The 21,815-nt window shown below is 36.3% G+C and overlaps 1 protein-coding gene across 5 annotated transcripts in view; it reads left to right on the top strand.

Annotated features, from left to right (window-relative positions):
- Window positions 1–21,815, top strand: part of GNAS (GNAS complex locus) — a 161,915-nt gene that overhangs the window by 103,176 nt on the left and 36,924 nt on the right. For 4 of the 5 annotated variants that reach the window (XM_075721426.1, XM_075721427.1, XM_075721428.1 and 1 more), the window contains 3 exons: window positions 1,386–1,440; window positions 1,525–1,644; window positions 19,604–19,701. In XM_075721426.1, the coding sequence (XP_075577541.1) occupies window positions 1,386–1,440; window positions 1,525–1,644; window positions 19,604–19,701 (273 nt within the window). The remainder of the gene's footprint in view (window positions 1–1,385; window positions 1,441–1,524; window positions 1,645–19,603; window positions 19,702–21,815) is intronic. The other variant, XM_075721429.1, reaches the window with a different exon arrangement.

Genomic DNA, 21,815 nt, shown 5'->3' with positions numbered 1-21,815 from the left:
TTTGATAACCAAAATTCCCACCACTCTTGGACATCTGTGCCTGCCTTTTTATTTAAGCAGTACTACTTTTTTTTTCCTGATGTTCTGCATTCTTGATTGGTGAATATACTTTCAGTTTCATTTTGGTTGTTGGTTGTAAATGATTATAGAAAGGAAAAAGTGATAAAAAGCATTTGCAATATGAGTACTTAATTAACTCAGTAAAATGAGGTTTTCAAGCTGTGGTCTGTAAACTGAAAGTGTGAGCACTACCTTTTAAAGGGTAGAAAAACGATACTGTTGGTAGTTTCAAGACTCTGGGATACTGTGCTGGAGAATGTTAGTTTTCAAAGTGAAAAGAATTAAAAATAGTTGGCATAAGTATTCGGACCATGAAAGTGTTCTGTAAAAACAGTTCAATGAAGATTAAAAGGTCACTTGGACAATTTGGGTGGGGTTTTTTTAGTAATTGCATGCCTGACTTGGTTTACCTCAAAGTAGTAATTTTATGCTGTGTATAGCAAGAAATTAATAATGTAAAAATTTTGTCTTAGTGCATTACAGTTAAGTTACAGTTTACAGACTCAATACTAGTGAAACCTTTAGGGTGCTAAGTGGTTATACCAAATGTTTGATCATGCATTTCATTTGATTGTGCTGTTTAGCATTGAAAATAACTATTGACAGATTCAGCATAAAATACAATGGGAATATTGTAGAGGCAATGGTTTACACTCTAGCTTGCTTGAGCCTGATGCTTTTTAAGCATTCCAAGTGTGTTTTTTAGCCTACTCTTCTGCTTGTAATTAAAAGGTAATTTTACATATTTTCATTAGCCCTTTATTATTTATTTTAGATTTTATGTCCAAACTGTTAGTTTGAATGTCTCTGTCAGGCTGAGTTTTCTGCTCTAGTTTTTTCTGCTATGACATCATTTTTGTGCTGTGATTTTTTTTTTTTTTTTTTTTTTTTTTTTTTGTACTTTGAGATTCTTTGGTGTCCTTTTATTTGTTTCTACTTTTAATAACCTACCCATTTTTTTTCTCTATTTGTTTCCAGTTTATGCTTTTCTAAACAACTTCCATATATGCCTAGCAGTTTACATTCAAATGAATCAAAATCTGTTTGATTTTGTAGAATGTCTTAGTTCAAGTCTAAGACTGCAGCAAGTTTTTATTTAAGCATAACTAGATACTGACTTTTGGATACAAATGGATGCTTACTGCTTAAGTAGAAAACTTATGAGATAGTCAAGTCTATCTACAAAAGTATTCATTGACTGAGAGCACTTTAGTCAATAGTGACAATACAGTTTTGATAGAATAATTTTCAAGTTCATGTTCTGTTTCAAAAAGATATTCTGCTTTTACGGCTTATAAGTTTAATAATGTATTTTTTTATTACAGGGAGAAGAAAATGAAAATTCAGGATATTAAAAACAATATTAAAGAAGCTATAGAGGTAAACTTAGAAGCTATTGTATTTTACTATTCAAAGCTAGCTATTTAGACAGTCTCTGCAATTTTTTTCTTTTTTTCTTTGCAGACAATAGTGACAGCAATGGGCAATTTGGCACCTCCAGTTGAACTAGCCAATCCAGAGAACCAGTTTCGAATCGACTACATCTTAAATTTAGCCAACCAGATAGACTTTGATTTCCCACCGGTAAGTAAACAAGGCTGCAGTCATGCTTTTTTGCAAACGATTATATTTCACTGCACTGTAGTAAATATTTACAAAAACCAGTGATCTGTTCTTTTGGGAATTACTACAGTAGGTGTCTTTGGTCAGTGCTAATCAAATAAAGTATATAGCAATGCAGCTAGAATATTCAGGCTGATCCTTTGTGAATGTAGAGACCCTTGTCTCCTTTCTTTTGCTCTACTGAAATAATCGGCTCCAGTTAAGACGGGCAGTGTTGACAGTAATGTTTGGATATTGTTGGGAATTGCCCTGCCCAAAAGGAGTGAAGATATGTACCGCAGTCTGTCGATGATTAGCTGGCATTTAGTGATACTGTATTTTTCTCTTTTGGAAGAATAATAGTGTTTTCTTGCTGATTCAGACATGTTCTCTGACAGCTGTGTCAGCCAGCCTTTCTGCAGAGGCTCCACATACCATCGTATGGGCCTTGCCCCAACCCTCCCAGTCCTAGTTAATCATTCAAGATGCCAGCAGCCCTAGAGTAAATGCAGAAAGCATAATTATTTGTTTGATGGTATAACTTTGTGCCCACTCACTGAGATTAATTTCTGCTGTATCTCAACCAGGCTAGTAGCAGAAGCCCATGAAAATACAGTTTGCAAATACTGAACTCTTAAAACATGGAGAAGATACTAATTACTGTGAAGTGCCTTATACTTGCAGCAATACACGAGTGTTTCGAAGCTTGTGTTCTCTCTCTGTACAGTGTTTCAGAGGGCTGAGGGTAGGAATTATGATGATGTATCAAAATCATGATCCATTTACACCAGAATTTTGTTTCCAGCAGTAGTCAGTCCCAGGTGCTTGAAAGGAAAGTGCAAGCAGTAGTAAGATACGGGATAGTTTGCACCACAGCAAGGTTTTCGTAACTCTGATTTATAAACATTATTGAACAAGGTAGTCTGTGAAACCAGTGACAGTTACCTTTTGCAACTGTTGCCACTTCAGCAAATTTCTCTGCTTTGGTCAGCCTTTATTAAAAGAAAAAAACAACCAACCAAAAACACATACTTTGTGTGCAAGGCAGAAGTCATGTGCTTATTAGCAATTCGAAATATTGGCACTGTAATCTTCAAATCCAGTGATTTTCAAAGTTCAGCAGGCACAGACAGGTTGATGGAAAGGGGGACGTATGATTCTTCTGTAGCACACAGAATGTAATACTAGTCATTTTAGCTTAAAGAATCTTAAATAAATTAGAGATTTTGAGATTTTTCACTTCCCACCTCTTTAACGTTGACACTTTGTCAGTGTTGTTCATAGGAGTATTGGGTCCCTTCATGGATGATCTCTCCTTCTAGGGGGACAAAAAAATTCATGTTTTGAAGATAGTTTTAGGAGAATATTCGAGAGAAAAGACAGTGGCTCCTTACTCCACCCTGTGTGTTCTTGAACTGGCTGCATGCCCGCAGCTCTCCTACTGCCCATTGTTTTGTGATAGTTCAGGTTGTGATCTGTAACAATGCTGTAACAAGTTCCTGTGACCTACCTCATACTGAAATACTTGATTTTCCTTGTCTTGTCTATCTCAGAAGGTTTTTTTTTTCCCCCTTCCATTCAACTGGAATGCAGCGATTTTTAATTTTTTTTTTTCTTTCCCCTGAAAGCAAGAGGTAATTGTGTAGTGGTAAGTGAGTAAGCCAAGTGTGTATGTGTTACGTTAATTTTTATATAAAAACCAGTTAATATTCAGTATGTATTATCTCTGGTAGGATACATGGTAGTAAGCCCTTGATGTCTAAAGTCATGGAAATATACTTACTAGGTCCATAAATAATTTCAAGTTCAGTGAAGAGTCTTTGATGTGTTGAATGACACACAACTTCAGAAATAACAGTGCTCCAATAAAACTAGTTTTTCTTCTCTGAGCAAAGGCATTGTGTTAAATTTTTAAGCCCTGTGTCTACAGAGGTTTAGGTGTGTGCATAACTTTGACTAGTGGCTAGTTTCATTGGCATGATTAACTATTTTGTATGTAAAATGTTTTTAGGGTTGAGGTTTTAAACTGGATATACATTAGCCACAGATTTTGAAGGGGTATTGTTGGCCCTTGGTGGTTATGTAAGCTAATATGTGTCTGATTTCTGAGTTTGTCTGAATGTAAGTTATAGTCCTTTGGTACCTGAAAAGCTGAACCTGCATTTTAGTTATGTATTTTAAATCAATTTAGAATGTCCCTAGATATCAGCTCTCAGTGCATAGTATCAAAAATACACGATCCTTGGGTACCTCTATAAAAATAACTTTGACTTTGTTATTGATTAATTAAAAGTACTTTGAAGAAAAAATAATTTTCTGTAAGTGGGAAGGATAGCCTTATGCTAATTATGCTTTGTATCTAAGGAAATGCCTTGATTATCTTCTTCTCTGCCAGTACTCTGGCGGGAGAATTTCATAAACTGGCAGCTAAACCTTTTCCTATATAGCGTATTAATGCAGAAGAAGGGAGGGGAATTTTTAGGAATGTTAGCAGTATGTAATGCTGGCTATTTTGAGTTTTAGAGCTTGCTTTCTGTCTCTTCCATTATCTTCATGGGGAATCACACTTCAGCTGTTATGAAGACATACTTTCCTCAGTACAGTGTTTGACGCTGCTCTTCTCTGCCGTAGGAATAACATGAAAGTAGGGAGAAGGAACACTCACGTACCAAGGAGATACTATGTGAGGGCTGTGAGTACTTAGTGCCATACTCTTTTACCAGACCATTTTGCTTCCCTATAAATGCCCATTCGTCTTTTCCTAAATTAAGCAAGCTCTCCAGAAGGCAATGCACAGACATACAGAGTTTAGCACTAGGATCGTGTAATTTCTTCTCCAGCTACAGGAGATCTTCTTTAGAACATAAGGGCCTCGTTCTTCTTCTATTTTAAATTAAGTTTAAAGTACACACCAAAATCTGTGTTTATAATTACCTGTTGTACAGGTGGACTAGAATTCAAGTTTCCTAACAGCAAGGTTCAGTGTAATGTGAAAGGCAGAAGAAAGTAAAGGAAGAATGTAGGAGCTTTACAGTGTGATGATAGGGGTGATATAGGGGTCTGGCTCTACGTGTCTAGGATTCAAAGAGCAACTTCTGTATTCAGATATTCTAATCCTTTTCTTAGTCTGTGTCTCCATCTGTTTGCTTTGCAGTTTTTGACTTACAGGAAATATGTGTCATTTGTGTAGAGCGTATTGAATTAAAAAAAGAAGAAACAAACAACTCGAGTTAAAAATAATGCTGGTACAGTGCAATGCTAGGTTAAACATTCCCTTTAAAACTGAAAAAATGGTGTATTGGAGATTTATAAATTCAGCACACTTGGTATTAAGCAATTAGATTTCTTGAATACAAATAGTAGCATATGGGGAAAGGAAAAGGGTAGTACTTACTGAAAGGAATTCTGTCCGCATAACCATGCTGATGATTTAAAGTATTGCAATATTTAGTAGATCAAATATGTAGCTCCTTTTGTGGTCCTTCTGTGTCATTTCACCATGCTGTATGTACCATTGGCAAGAACCTAGAAGAGTTTCACTCTTAGAGCCAGTAGTCAAATTTGTCTTGTCTTCTGTGTCAATAGTTTCTAAAATGCAAATTACAAAAAGAAACCCAGTACTGTGTGACTGAAGTGAATTGATAAAGGCTGGGAACATAACCATGTTGAAAACCTGTGGAGAATGCTTCTTAGTAGTATTCTAGGCAAAACAACCGAGTACTAAGTTCATGGTTTAATGTGAAGTATTCTCTGCCTTAGCTCATTGTGGACTTCTAAATAGCTTGAGGACATAGTATCTCCATGGGTAATGGAGTGCTGTTCTGATTTAGTTTTGTAAAATACTTTGCTGCTTTGGGGGGTAAAATCTATCATTATTATTAGGCTTGTGGCACAGCCTTTTCTTAGAGCAGAGCAGAATGGAAATAACAGAAGTCTAATCAGGTCCATGTAATCTGTTGTTAATATGAATACCACTGATAAATATTGTGTGTAGTATTCTATTCACATCATTGGGAAACATATTCTTGCTAAGACGTTAGGATGTTAAATGGCTAAGTCTTGCAAAAAAAGTCCAGCCCTGCTAGTTTCAATAAACACTGAGAATTAACAGAGAGATGCTTTCCGTAGAGAGGTACTGAAAGCAGAACCCTATTTTTTCTAAAACACTACAGTACCAATTTTTTATGAAAGATTATCATTTAAGGAGGACTATTATCATTCCCTTTATTCAAGTTGGGGTTTTATCATGCGATTAAATTGTCCTGGCCGGCCTTGAGGACTTTAAGCAAAGGAGAAGGAAGTCGAAGTAAGAAAACCTCCAAGTTAATCAAAGTGAACTCAGTTGAGATAGCTGAAGCATTTAATTTTAATAATCCAGCTGATCGTGAATGCGCATTAGTTAAAGCCTTAGAAATGAGGTAGTAATCTTTCTGTGTTGATACAGATCTGAAGGTACAGGTGTAATTACTGCTGCTGGGCTTGCATTTTAAGATGATATCATGATAAATAATATTTTTAAAAAAGAAATTTGTAAGTGATTTAGAAATTGTAAAATGAACTGTGCTCATCATTGAGGCTCTCTAATGAAACAAGTAGAAAAGTTGGTTTGCTTGAGCAATAAATTTGAGAGCTTGCCCAAGTTTGTGCTAGAACTGCTTTTTTAGTTATCTCACACTAGCTAAACTTTTTAGGAGTAAATTTTACTCTTTAATTTTATGTGTAACCAGATTAATACATGCTTTACAGGGACAACGTGGTGTGTAAGAACAAAGACCTCAAAATTTCAGGGTGTATTTACAACTATTTCGGTTAAAATGGAAAATAAAAACAAATGGTGCTCGCAGTTGAGGCTTCCAAATGGCATTTCTGTCAGTATTGTCCTTTGATGCATTCAGCTCAGCAAAACTGAATGTGTGTGTTTTCAATGTCAAAAATCAACCTCATAAGTATTTTCAATAATTCTGACTATCTGTATATCTGTTTCAAATATAGGGTGATGTTGGGTTAGCTGGGTTATAGAGGTGATATTTTTATTCCTGTTCTGCATACCAGACAGTGGTTAGGATATTTTCTCCATCCCTAGTACCAACTAGAATAGTGGCCTTTTTCTTATCCCTTTCTTTTTGCTCTTACTTTTAGAATAGGAAAGGAAATGCTCTCGTTCTATGAACATGATCTTTCCCTGATCAACCAATTTGAACCAAGCTGCCAAATAAAACGTATTTGTTTTGGGTCACGGTCCCTTTATTCTCCGGTGTTAATGAAATATTCAAAATAGCAGAACAGTATTTACAATTGCCTATTTTTAATTGATCTGGACTCAGCTGAGGAAGATGTCCCTTGAAAATACCATAACAGCTTCAGAAAGATTGTATCCAAAAAGTAGTGGAATCAGAATATTAGCGACTGAAATGCAAAATAATTGGGGAATCACTCCAGCGTGTGGCTCTCTAGGTCTAGGAAAATACATGCTTAGAAGAGATGGCACTGGTTTTAGGGTGTTGGTGAAATTGTCTGCAGGTTTTTTGGTCCCAGTTTTATTTTTTATTACACTGCTCCATTGTAGTTATTTTGAATCTCCCACTACCGGTGCTGCTGAATAGTTTTCTGACGGTTTCTCAGTGGTGCCTTTGAGGCTGAGCTTTACCACATGCTGGCTTCAGCCTCCACGCCAGCGTCGCGTCGCGTCGCATCGCATCGCATCGCATCGCCCCTGCCCGCGGCCATCCCTGCCCTCTCCTCCACGCCACGGTGTGCCACCCTCGCTCGCACCAAAGAGCCCTCCACCGGGTCCCCGGCGTAAATCAGACCATTGAACTGATCCAGGTTAAAAATAACCCTGGTAACCCTCGCTCCTTCTCTCTTCTATTTTGGGGAGGTTATTTTTAACAGGGATCAGTTCTGAGGGCCGGTTTACAACATGGCCCATAGGCAGCATGGTACAAATTGTGTAATATGTTCATGCGCAGCAGGGTCAGAGGTGGGGGTAGGAGTCCTTAAAATGGCTTTGATACCAAAATCTTCAAGAAAATAACAAGAGAATATAGTCTCAGTAAGAGAATATGTGAACTGGGATCTCTTTGCTGCCAAAAGTGTTCCTTAATTATGTAGGCAACAGAACAAAATTATCTGTCCCTGTAGATAATCACCCTGATGTGTATAATGATAGATATATTATTATTCCTGTCTAAATACATCATGGAAGAAGAAGAGAGCTGTTCTGGTTTGACAGCATCACTAGCTTTATAATGTAATGACAAACATATTTGCTCTAATGGGGGACATTTCCCATGAGGCTATCTTAAATGTCACAGATTTTGGGGTGGGGAAGTAGGCAAAACATTTTCTCTGGTGGGTGTAGCCGTGGGAAGCTGGGAAAGCTGGGAGACAGAGCTTGGTTTATTGGGTGTCTGGATAATATTGTGTGGAAGTTAGGCAGCTATCACAGCAAGAAAATTCAGGGCTCTTACTCTTTCTTGTCTTCATTATTGACATATCTTGACTTGCTTTATTATTTTGAGCAAGTCACTGTCCTCACTGTCACTTTCTTTTTTTTAATGTTCTATGTATCTTGTAATCTCTAAAATAGTGATGATAATATGTATCTTGGAGATGTATTTAAGCATTTTGAGGTGCAAAACTGGATGTGGCTATGTGAAGTACTTTTCACTCAAGAATGCTAATGTTGTTTACAGAAAGGAATGGGGAGTATTACAGACAGTATCAGCAGAGTAATGTGGTAGTAGATCTTCTGAAATAATCTCTACTTACTCTTTCTTGGATCTCCATTATCTTATCTACACAGAGCAGCTCCTTCTAAATGGACTTCTGGATAATCCAATTGAGTTTACCTGATCAGAGTTTAACAGGACTTAAATGAAGCTGGTTTTCCTATCCTTTAATAGCAGAAACAAATTCTTGAATACAGATTAATTAAAGAGTTCTTTTGAAGCCGCCTTTTAGTATAGGGACTCTGAGGTAGACAGTCACTTGACTTCATTTCTGTTTCTCATAATTAAAACATGTATAACTAGTAATTATTTGCAGATTAATCTCCTGAAATCTCCGATTTTTGTCCGCATGGGTAGATGTCTGATATGAATGTTTTATTCTTCCAAATGAATAGCAATATCTAGCAAGTTCTGACATTGCTAACCTACTTATTGGAAGTTATTTTAGTTTTAGCTTCAGTCTGCAGTACCCTAAGTTTTAGTTAGGCTGTGAACTAGCCCATTGCATCATACTAAGAAATACTATGTTGACACAAAGCTTTTTTCATGAATAATTGAAATGAAACTATATTGAGTATAAGCATAAAGCAGTGTCTGACTTACTTGGTGCCTAGACATTATTTTAATAAGTAAAAGCAAATACTTCTACAAAACTCAGTTTTTAGGTTCCCAAGCAAATTCCTGGTGGCCATCTTTTTTGACAGCAGTTGTCCTAGTAGTTGTTACCTGGCATGGCGAGCTTTCGGATGTGCAGGAATTCCCTGGAGGTCCCACGTGGCCGCCGTAGCTGTGCTGGGAGCAGCTGCCTACGGAGGAGAGGCTCTCACACTCCGGGATGTGTGCGGAGTGACTTGGGGCTCTCTGTCTGTTAGCAGCTGGTAGGTGAATTCAGTGCAAACCTCTTTCCATACCATGCATTTTACTGGTCCTGTTTCTTTTGGTCCACAAAACAATAAAGTCTTTGGGATTTCTGTAGGAGCATGCATAATTTATGCAAAGCTTTTTTTATTTACAGAGGAGAAGTTGTTTTTGTTTTTTTTTTTTAAAAAGTCATTCTTTAGTAAAATGTATAATTAGAAAAAGTGTGTTTAAAGCTACTTAATTTAAATAGCTTTACATTAAGCAAAAAATATTTGTGCTGTATATGTTTTGACTGCTAAAGTTTTCCAGAAATCAAAGCACTGACTAGGTAGGAACCTGGGCTTTTTTTGAAGTTAAGAAACCATTTGTAGCATCCTGTAGAAAAACTAATTGCTCTAGTTCATTTAGTTTACTATACCATTCAGTAATTTGACATTAGACATTCAAAATAGGTTAGTTTCATATTAAAACTGAAAAATGGAAAAATACCCTTGAAAAGTACAAACTCATAGCTTCCACAAAGCAAAATGCTGTGGTGACTGGAAACAATTACTTAATTCACCAGCTGCATTAAAAAAAGCTTCTTTTTAAAAAATGTATTTTGGTAAGCCTTTAGTTTTGCTATACTTCATGCATCTAGCTAGAATTACTTATTTAATAAAGTTAATATGCTGGTTTTCTTCATTTACATGGAACTTTGGTCTCCATCTAAAACAAAGCTCACGGACAAAAAGAAAACATAGCAAATAAGAAAGTGGTACTGCCTGGCTGGTGATGAAATAAAGAAAGTAAAAATAATTTTAAAACATACTAAGTTGTAAAATTGCTTACATCATTTATACCATATTGATCTGTTTAGCAAAAGTAGCACACATAGACTGTATGTATCAGGAAATCAACATATTTAATGGATGCCAACTAATGAGCATGAAGCTTTGAGAAATACCAATTTAATTATTATGCATAGTAGGTTTGATTTTGATAATTTCATATTTTTACTTTAATAGAGAATTTGGTTTATCTTGCTGTCTAGTAATGAAGTTGCGTAGTTTTGTTGGTTTGTCTGTTTGTCCCTCTGTTCCTCAAATATAGGTTAAGGCCCCTAATTTTCACCTTCTTTTAGAGTTTCTTTTCTTCCTGAGTTGTAATTTGTAGGCAAAAGCTTGAGATTCTGTTTTTCTGAAGAAAGTAGAAAGCTATCAACTAATGGCATCTCTGTAGGAGGAATTTCATAAATTGTTAAGCCTGTATTCGGTAAAATTACATACGTATTTAGGCCAGTCTTTCAGAAGAACAGTAATATTACAGTACCTTGACTTTAAATACAGCCTAAATAATGAATACATGTGTATTTAAAAAAAGAAAAAAGAGAAGTGCCAGTCTCTCTTCTGACTTCTGCAAACAGAAATGAAATGAAATGTAAGAGCTAAGCAGCTTTACTAATTAGCATTGCTTTTCTGTATAGTGATTAGTCTCTTGATTTGTTTGCTGCCGTACTTCTTGCTACACCTGATTCGATTATTAAATGCAGCAGCATCTGCAGGAACAACTCTTGTCCCTCCTTCTGGTAATCCAGATTTTATTGCCAGTAGCAGCAGTTTCTAACTGCAGTGAAAATGGGGGTGCTATTACTTCTTCTGCTTCAGTTTGTTACATGCAATAAAATAAAACATATTCTGTGCATGAAGTGAAAATATTTTTGGCTAGCAAATTAAAGGAATATGCCGTTTGAATTCTGCAGTGCTTTCACTGAGGTGTTCATATAGTTCTGTTGAAATCCCATAAAGTATTTCCTTAAATTGGAGAATCAACGATCTTAATTCCTCTTGATACATCTTCTTTGTTTCCTTAGAGCGGTCTTAAAGAACAAGAACAGATTAATTCAATTTCTGTTGAAATAGAAGAGCTGTCAGCTGAATTAAACAGGAAATAGGCATAAATTTAATATAGAAATTCTTAACCATTTTCTGTTTTTAATCACAGTAAGAGACTATCACAAAATGGTGTACACATAGATGAAATAAAATTTTACCGGTGAGCCTGCCTGGTATTGCAGTGGCTTGAGAAGAGTTTCTGTGAGAGTCTATATTAAGACCAAGAATCGTGTAAAAGTGCAAACTGCCCTGTGGACATGCCTTTTAGGTGTACAACAAAATGTGCCTTTGGGCATGAAAATTCTGTAATGTAAAAAGACTTGGAAATGTAATGGTAAACATGCTTCTAAAAGATCATGGTACTGGAATTTTAATTTAATTTACATCGTGTCAGATGAGTAAAGGATGAGCTTGGATGAGCATGGAAGTAGCTAAAAAGAAGAAGGCTTGATTTTGTGGAATACTCTTGGCTCTTTCGACACATGCCCCTCAGTGCTAAATTGAAAGTTGTTTTTCATTATTCCAGTACCAAATACGATATATTGTAGTACGGCAAAGCTACCTTTTTACCTGCAGTCATTTGTGACTTCCCAACAGGGAGGCTTTTACACGGAACAGAGCAACAGGGAGTGTGCCGTTAGTTTATGAAGTTATGACAGAATTTAAACAACGTGTCAGGTCCCAAATCTGGAGAGAGATCCACAAGCACGGGCCTTTTCCCTGCTCAAACTCTAATGGCAGCTGGTGGCGAGAGCTCGGGTGGGAACGAAGGTGCGCAGGTGAGCAGGTATTTAGGTACTTGTGTATTTGCTGTACGTGTGACTGAGTTTTGATCCTGCCACAGACCGGTTGTGCCCGTAGCTGACCGGGGCTGGTAAGGGTATCATGTTTTCTGAACGCAAGCATCTCTTCTGGTAAAGTGCTGCTGTTCAGAGAGCCGGCAGGTTGTCAGGGTTTTCAACTTGCCTTTGGAGAGTACATGGCATTTCTAGAGTGTGCCAGTAAAACTTAAGTTTTCTTAAGCTCCCAGGAAACTGGGCAGCTTTTTACTCTTTAAAAAAAAATCCCAGCAAATAAACATAACTTTTAATTAACTTTTTCAAGTGTACATGAGCTCGATTTCTTCATGTAGACTGTATTATGAGTCTATGAATACTTTTATGAATACAGATTCTGCTTCTTCAGAGAGATTGTAAGATGATTAGTGATCTGTCCTTGGGACTTCTCTGGATTTAGAATAAGGAGGAACTATTTTATCTTTCACCCTTTTCTGTTGGTAGAAGTTTCTGGCAAAAATAGGCATTTTGTTTCCAACCTGAAAGGGGGCAGCAAAGTTGCGGTATGGTCCCGGGTTCAACCCATTATTTGAAATGGTGTTTGTTCTTAGTACTGCATAAGGTAATCGGGTCATTTGATTTGACTATTTGTTTCACGTTTATTATATATTCATTACACAAAAAGCAACTAAATGACATAGTATGAAAGACATTTTCCACACCCTAATTTAAGACTCAAAGGAAATTTCTCAGAGTTTTATTAAACCTTCCTTCTTAGCCAGAGATCTACAAAAATAGCTGATGGCTGAAATGCCTCTATTACCGCTCTCTACTGCCCCAAGAGAGAGCTGGAATGGTGTAGAAGACTTCTTTGTGAGCCTTTTATGCTATTAGTCTGTTTAATCCATTAATGAATTGTCGTCTTTCCGCGTATGAGTATACTCCGAAGCAGCAGAGGAACATTGATTACTCAGTTTAAAATTGCAGAAGAACCTTGACGAAATGTGGAGTAGGGTCCACATCTGCCAACTCTCATCTTAGCGCTCTCACCAAAAGTGAGTTCTTCTTCCCTAATGAGCATGACGTACTTTAAATAGGAGTTGTGTGAGCAGTGTTCTACTATCACCAGATTAAGCTTCTGTGGCGATTAAACTTCTTGTGAAAGTAGAAACAAAAGAGAAATAGTGGGATGCTATGCTAGTGAGGCCTTTTAACCAAAGGCACTTTGTAGATTATGGGTATGGAATTGTGTGTTGGCACATTTCTCAAATACTGTGGTGTTTTGAAACTCTTGACAAAGGGGAAAAACGACAGTTCAAACTGTTGTTTGAACTGTTTAAGAAACAGGAGTTTCTTAAATAAAATTCCCTTCCCATTGTCCATTCCTTGCAGCCCCATCCAGTCTAATTTGTGCTACTAGAAATGTGAGGATACTGTAAGCAGAAACCCAAAATATTTCAGCATCATTCTTTTTTCTAAGTACGAAAAACTATTGATAACGAGTCTGAATCCTTGCTGAAAGTGTTTCTGACTCAGTTATGGGAAGTGCTGAGTACTCTGGCCTCTCCCAAAGAGTTTTGTATTCAGCTCTGGACACGTGCCAGTAACTGGAGAATATCTTCAACTATTTGTAGGTATGCGTTTCCTTTGTGATATCATCGGCATATTTTCCCTAAAATAGCAAGCAATAATTAACACTTGTTCATGCCATTAGGAATGCAGATGTTTCCCTATTCAAGTAAGTGGCTTATTAAACTGTCTGATTTGACAAATTTAACACATTCTAGTATCCCTGCCCAAACACAGGGAGAATGACAAGATGCCACCAGTTTCCTTCTCTGAGTGGCCTTACAGTCAATCGTAATCACTTGATTTCAGATATGAGCAGTGAAAAATAAATCAATTTGTTGTGCATTTAGCAATCCTGGAAGGAGAAAATCAACTTGTGCAGTTTGTCTTGGAATGCACCGTGCTGCCCTGCTGTCCTGTGACCTTGTCTTGTTTCTAACGCAGTTCGCTAGTGGAATGCAGCAGAACTGCCCGACTGTCGTGAAAGTAAAGTTCATATGCCCCCACCTTGCAGAATAGGTTTGTAAAGGGGCTTGAAAGCAATGGTCAGTGTGACTTTTAAAAGCTCAACATGTCGGGAAGCAAATGTCCTCAAAGATACAATTTTACAGTTAGAAGCTGGTTTGGTTTGACCTTTAATCATTAGGTTTGTAAGTGGATGACCTATTTAAAACTCTTATTATGAAATGTGCAACTCCATGGGACAGTGAACTTTGCCCAGGAATTGAATCCCGGTTTTAACCACAACATTGTGTAATGGTTGTACACACCTTTTAGTAGGTAAGGGTTTTTTTTTCAATGGCATTGCCTTTTGCTGGAATTAGTAAATACACTGTTCTAATGACAGATCCACCCTATATTATATTTTACAAAGAAAAGGTAACGTTGCATGTCCATGCTAAGATTCCTGTGAACATGGTGTCATAGTGGCAAGAACTGTGCCAGTGTTTTTCCCTGCCAACATCCTAATGCCGATAAAACATTGCTTCATAAACATTTTTTAAAAGTCTCTTGAGTATTTATATATCTGGAGGGAACAAAACCTTGTAGACAGTATGTCCAGTTTTTCTGTTTCATTTTCTGCTAATACTTTATCCTTTCAGAATGCCTCTCAAAAGCTGATCTTGGTTCCTTTATTTTTTCCCAGGCCTGGAGTTTGTCTCTTGAGGATTATTTTTTTTAACAACCAAAACGCTCAACCTCCAAGTTCTTTAACACTTTCTCTGGTTTGACTTTTAATAAAACCACTGTTTACCTGATGCCATTTATTCAATTTGCTGAAATTTTCTAATACAAGTAGGTTTTAAACTTGATTAGATTCTGCATTGCCCCTTTTCTAGTCCAGAATTGTGTCAGTAAGATCTTTCTGGAACAAAGTACTGTTTTCCAAGCATCCCTTTTACATGATGATTAGAGCTGATGGGTTTTTTCTCTAGAGGTCTGCACAGATTCCTGTAAGTGAATACAAGCAATTTACAGATGTTGGCTATTGACTCATTGTATTGGGAAACTTTCAACAGGTGGAGACAGTGTCATAAAACATTAATACTGAAATACGTTTCACATAAATATGACTCTTTAAGTATCACAGTGTTATGGTGTGATGAGAGATGAAGCTTCCTTGCCATGAGCAAGTCATGGTCCTTGATACTTCAGTTATCTAAGTAAGACCAGAGAAGGTTTACCCCGACAGTGGATTTTCTCAATCTTTTATATTTTCACAGAAGCGTAGGCTGTTGGTTAGGGATTGTGCCCGGAATTCAAACTATGCCCCTGCTCAGCCTGAACACATTCAAAGTCAAACCCTGTTTGTTGTGTTCAGATTTGTGTTACGTTGGCATCGTTTTCCATAAGTGTTCTACACAAGGATCTCTCCCTCTTTAGGGTTATGTTAGCGCTTTGAAAAGTGTAAAGTTTGGTCTAGTGGTAAGTAAATGCTACAATCTTGCCATAATTCTTTGGAAGAATTCACTTCTCGCCTTCCCTGGTGATGCCATGCTGTCATCACTTATGTTGACTTTTGTTGCTTTACACAGCTTCAGCTATAGTTTAAACAGGATCTTGGGTGTGTATTGTGTAACTGCAACATTTTTTTTTAATGGAAAATGACATAACTTGAATATTTTTTTCAGTTTTAAGTATGCATAGGGCAAGAATGGATAATATGACCATACTTTGCAAATACCATGGATCATTTGGAACCTAACATTTAAATCCTGTTTATTGTGGAATGTAATCTCAAACCAAATTGTTATTTAGTATTATTTGTTTATTCTAGCTGTTTTGTTAGGAGTTGCATTTTATAGTGCAAGAGAAACCTGTGTTGATGCTGCTATAGAGTCTGTTACATTAGAATGTGCCAGCAAATGAATCAGTGTTATGGAAACAAGAACCAGACATGTAAGGACTAGTTTTCTGGGTATTTCTTTTCAGGAAATTTGCCTGCTACTTTTGGTTAATTTGTTTCCTAACTCATTATTTTTAGAGATCTCATACAAATTAGACCTATTTAACTCAAAAAAACCCCCTGTTGCTAACATGATTTTTCTGGTGGCCTCTGAAGCCCCTGTTTTACCTAAATACATTAACAAATCTTGTGGTTTTACTTGCCTTGCCTGTGAGTAGCCCCAGGCTACATTCCATGACTCAAATGGGATGCTGAGGATTTCTTACGTTATTCTTTTTCTTAAATATTATTTCAGAATTGTGGTTAGTGTAGGTGTATCGGGGAGGAGGGAGAATCTGTTTTTTTTGCAACTAGCTACTATTTCTTAATTCAAGAATCAGTCACTAGTATAAGTAGGCTTCTAATAAAGCAAGAGTGGAACTCTGTAAGCCTGGTTCCAACTTTTCTTTGGTGAACACCTTCCTAGTTTACAGTTGTGTAAGCTGGGTCAGCGTTAGTCCCAAAATGTGTGAAGATACATTTGATGTGGCCTAAAGACAAAACGTTGTTTATTAATAAAAGGCCTTCATTTTTGGCTATCACAAGTCATGTAGTTCAGTTTTAAAAACAAAATGAAAACAAACAACAAAAAAAGACCAAAAGAAACACGAAAACCCCACTCCAAAAAAACCCCACTGTGTCTTAATATAATACTATATTACTCATTACTTGTTGTAGATACTGATTTTGAAATGCCAATAAAAAGTTCAAAGAATGTGGACCTAAATTCCTTTTGCGTCTCACAGGGACAGTTAACAACCATATTGAAAAGGTTGCGTAAGTATTGCTGGTTATAGTTTCGATTAACAGGACAGATGCAAAGGCAGTGCTAATTATTTTATTCCTAATTTGGCATAACAAAGCACAAAGATTGATCATTATCCCATTATTGTAATCCACATATTTTCTTAGAAGTTAAGAACTGCCCTTACAACACAGGGAGGACTCTTCTGAACAATATGTAACTGTTCTGTTAAACTAAATCTTAGGCTTTTCATTATCAATGTGTTTATGCTAGGGCCAGGAACTGGCTTTACTTTTCATCCCATTTCAAGAGTCTGATTGCAGAAACTACTCCAAATGTTTCTTCACAGGGTATGATGGCATTCATAAGTTGTTGAAAACAACTGCTTTACATCAGTTCTCTACCAGAATATCATAGTTGTAGTGAGACACAGTAGTGAGGAAGGACTTTTGTGTCTCATTTTTGTGGCAGTTTTACTATGCTGTGACTTTTTTTCATTAAGGGACTGCCTCTTTTCACTTTAAATGTACATTTGTAGGTAATGAAGACTCTTTTTAGGTTTTATTGCATTTTCTGTAAACTTATCTTTGCCTAGTTACTTGTTTACTTACTGTAATGCAGGATGAAGCAAGTATTTTGGGGTATGTTTGGAGATAATTGGCTTGGCAGATGCTGACCCCAGTTTGAAGTAGATGTCTATTTTAGAACCATATCTCAGCCAAATAGTTCAATTAACTATCTGAAGTCTGGTGTAAGTTGTCTTGATTAGATGGGAAATTTAAATGGTGTGTGTCCGTTTGAATCAGCTGCTGTTTCAGCAAAAAACCTCATACAATTGATGATTCAATTTCCCAGCTTTGTAGTAATGAGTTGAATGAGTCATAAGATGTTCTGTATTAGACTACTGTTACTTCTAAAAAGAAATACATAAAGCCACCCCAAAATGGGTTTGGTTCAAATACAGTGAGATTCCAGATCTCACTCAGAGATTCCTTTCTCCTTTACTTCCTCTTCCTACTCCTTTTTGCTTTGGAAAGAGATTTTCCTCACTATGTTGATACAGTTGAAGATTGAAGATAATTGACAGTCTCCCAACTGCCAAAAAATCTGCAGTGGAAGAAAGAAAACTGAGGACTGGAATTAAGATTTTGATTCATCTTTTGCTTCCTTTAACAGCAAATGGTCGTACAATCTACAAATACTAAAAATGAAGTAAAATCTTCTTATCTACTTGCAAAAGAAATTTAACTGGTCGTCCTGTTCACGAACAGTTCATAAAAGCAGGGAACAAACTTAAAAGATACATCTAATACTATGTCTAAACTTTATAATATCTTTAAAAGAAATTAGAACAAAATTTTACCGTAGAGAGATTTTAGATGTGTAGTGTGCCTTTACTATCGTTTGTGTATATGTGCAGCTAGTGAATATTCAATAGCAATAAAAGCAAGATCAAATTTACATTTGATAGGCTGTTTCCATCATTGGTATTCACAACTGTGAATATCACACAATCACATATGCATCTTATACCTGCCAAAAAGAGGATGGTTTGAAAATCTGCATCACTAAATTTACTTTAAGATGCCATTATACATCTTTAAGATGCCATTTAAAGCATCTACTGTGCTGGTACAGTTCAGGTGTTAGTTAACATTCTGGTAGGAAAGTGAATTTTTTAAAAAGATGTTTTCAAGTGAAACCTTGGAAGTCACATTTGGATGTGACCCCTTTCTTTGTACTACACTGATAGTAAAAGAATGCGAGAGACTGATATCCCAAGAGAGGGAGCGATTCCAAAGTTAGTGGAGGAACCTTGAAGTAGTAAAATGGCTATTTAAAATAATACATTCTTTTTCTTTAAAATACTTCTACTGTAAAGAAAAGGGGTTGGGGGGAGAAATAGTATATATACAGCAACTATTTTAAAGGTCATGTGCTGTCCTGGGTGCAAAAAAGCTGATTTGGTATAAGTTGCCTGAGCCACTTAAAATCAGAATAAAAGTATTTAGTCCAAACCACTTTAAAAGCTCTGAGAGATAGCCAAGAAAAGTCCATGGTCATTGATAAAAGTAATGCCCACAGTGGTGTGTGTATTTAAGTCACTAGGCTGCTGCTGTTCTAAGTCTATTCAAAGTTCTTAGACTGATAGCCAGAAATACAATTCCACATTGCGCATGCCCCTGTTGGAGCCAAAGTGCATCTTTTATATGCAAAAAAAGAATGGGCTTCTGGTTGTGCTTTATGCTGGTGTTACAGGTTCGGCAAAACTGAAGCATTGCTTTTTTGGCTGTCTGCTTTTGTATCTTGGCTTATAATTTTTAAGGTTGACACAATCAAAACACGATCTAACTTCATATCGCTGTATTTCTTCTGTAGTTCAATATGCTTTTACACTGTAAAAGAATAAATTCTGCAAATATTTTGAGTTAAGTGATACAGAGTTAAGATACAGATGTCTATGTAGTCCCTGAAGATCCTCACTAACTTGGAAAGTCAAGTAAAACCTAATCATCATTTGCTACCTTTATGTAAGAATTACTGAGAAGTAGTGTTGCATTGAAGAAAAAAGAATCTTGACAGCCAAATAAATATAACATGCAGTGGAATTGTGAGTTAAAGAATAAATGTTACCAAATAGTATTGATTATTAAAAATGCTAACAGAATTGTCATTAATGAAAAGTTGACCCTTCTTTCAGTATATAGTTGGACTCAATCAAAATGATTGAGAAGCAGCTCTTTAAGTGTTACAAAATGTTGAAGTCAAAACAACTAAGAAATCCAACTGAACTTGTAGTCAGGTTCTAAAAAACATTTAAAAGTTTTTTGTTAAATATGCTACCATTGACCGTTCATTACAGTGGTAATGATAAGTTACCATTTCTCAATTCTCTTCATATATAATCCATTTTGCTAATACTGGTTTTACTCTTTCAGGAGTTTTATGAACATACAAAAACACTTTGGCAAGATGAAGGTGTGAAAGCCTGCTATGAGAGATCTAATGAATATCAACTGATTGATTGTGCACAGTAGTAAGTATTGTTTCTATTCTGTTGGATATTGACTACAATACACAAACTGTTTTATTGAATGTTAATGACAGTGATTTGGATGGTCCTGATGCTTACTTTTCCTACCTTGGAAGTGGAGTGTATGCTACATAGTAAATTCTTGGTAATCAGCTATTCAGAGAGGTAGGAAAAACTGGCATTCAGTTAGCAATAATGTCTATATTGAAAACCTTGCAGATGCTTTCAAATGGTCTTAATACAGGCTGACACCTTAATGCAGTGGACAATTGTATTGTCTCAAAGACCAAATTTCCTGCTTCTTCCACTTAGACCAGTTCCTTTCCAAATGACAGCTTCAGATACTGCAGCAAGCTTGAATAAGTTGGAAAGTACGTTGGTATGAAACATGCCCGTGTTTGTAGCTTTTGTTTTTCGCACAGTTTATTTATCTGAAAACAAAGCGATGGCAGCAACAATCATGGGCAGCAGCGTGTGATCAGTCACCAAGACTTGTGCTTGTGTGCCTTCATGCACATATCTGAGAATGATTCATTCTCTTCTGCTGTTTATACCACTGTGATAATTAGTATTGACATGAGAAACTGCTGCATGTTTGCTGTTGTTTATCATATATAGCATTATAGTATGGCTCAGAATTTTTTATGACAAGATGTTTGTGATCATTGTGACCATTCCTGGTATTTTTATTGTGAATACTCAAGAATTGCAGGACTTAAATTTGGAATATTAGTGGTTGAAACTGTTCTTTCTTAGTTTATACTCTCTCTATTTCTTTTGGAGAAGGGTCAAGGAAATGCAGGTTTCTCATTTCACATGATGATGGACAACTGCGGTTTATCTACTACTGCATCTCTTAAAGAATATTTGATGAAATAAAATTTGTAAGGTTCTTTTTTGTTTGTTTAGGTAGAATTAAAGGTAAATCAGCAATTAGCTCTGTTTGAAAAGAGACCAGGGAGATTATTTTACTATGACTTGCACAGCTCCAGGTCTTCAGGAGCCTCTTTGAAGTTTTGCCATTGTTTCTAGTGTGAATTTGTTTGATGTGTAGCGATGTCTTTTGCATTAGGTGACTAATGTTTGATCATTTGGCATGCATCTTTTTGCAAGTTCAGTTGCTCAGTTGCTACAAAATGAAAAATACTACAATATTTTCATTTTCTGACAACTATCCAGTAAATTTTGTCTTTCTAGTGTAAAGCCAATAGAAATGGTGAAAACCTAGTTTTGTTTCTGATAGTGTTTGGTTATCTGTTTGTTTCTGGTTAGTGTTTGTTCATAGTCAGCTTCTATGATGGGAAGAAGTAAATATTGTTGAGGACTAAGGGGTTTTGTGTTGCCCTTTGTTGGAAGACGAACAAATTGTGTTCTGCCCTGAATGCAAAGAAGAAAGCTTTTTCTTATCATCCCTGATTGCTGGAGATTGACTTTTTCATGGGTCAGCAAGGGGGATGGCCTTCATGGTGGTTTTACCGTCCTGCTCCATCTAGTGGAACACTTAAGTCTACGTCATGGGCTGTTGAGCCCAAAATAAACCTTGTACATTGCTGACAAATTACAGATTTTTTTTTTTTCTTCCCCTAAGCTACTATTGCTGTCTCCTTCTAAAAATATTCCATAATTCTAATACTTATTCAATTTAATAGTAAAATATGTGACATTATTTTCTTGCAGAAGGAGCTTTCTAATAGTTAGTTTTGGTAGTTCTTGTCCTTTCTGTCATTTTTGTTTGTTCAGTGGTGTTGTTTTTAATAATAGAATATGCAAAGTAAGAGTTTTTTAGTAGCAAAATGTTTGCTTGGAGGTTAACATCACTTTGACATTCTGAACTTGTTTTTTATCATACTAAATTTTCAAGGGACCTGACAAAAATTACTTCCTGTAAAATCTGACGTGATTGATACTTTGAAATTAACCTGGTGAGCACACTCTAAAAAAACCCAAAAAAGTAGCAAGGGCAAAATATAAAATGTAGCTGAGATTTATTAAGGGAAGACTTTTTTAATTTGAATGTGCAAGTTACTGTCGTTAGGACTAATAGAAATTAAAAGAGAAAGATGAGCAAACCATGTTGAGTTTTCAGGTTTTTCAGAGAAGAGTCTTGGGTTCTAAAC

This window comes from Pelecanus crispus, chromosome 14 (assembly GCF_030463565.1).
Source record: "Pelecanus crispus isolate bPelCri1 chromosome 14, bPelCri1.pri, whole genome shotgun sequence".
Classification (NCBI taxonomy): Eukaryota; Metazoa; Chordata; class Aves; order Pelecaniformes; family Pelecanidae; genus Pelecanus; species Pelecanus crispus.
The sequence above is the reverse complement of the archived record's forward strand: the minus strand, read 5'-3'. Positions and strand labels throughout refer to the sequence as shown.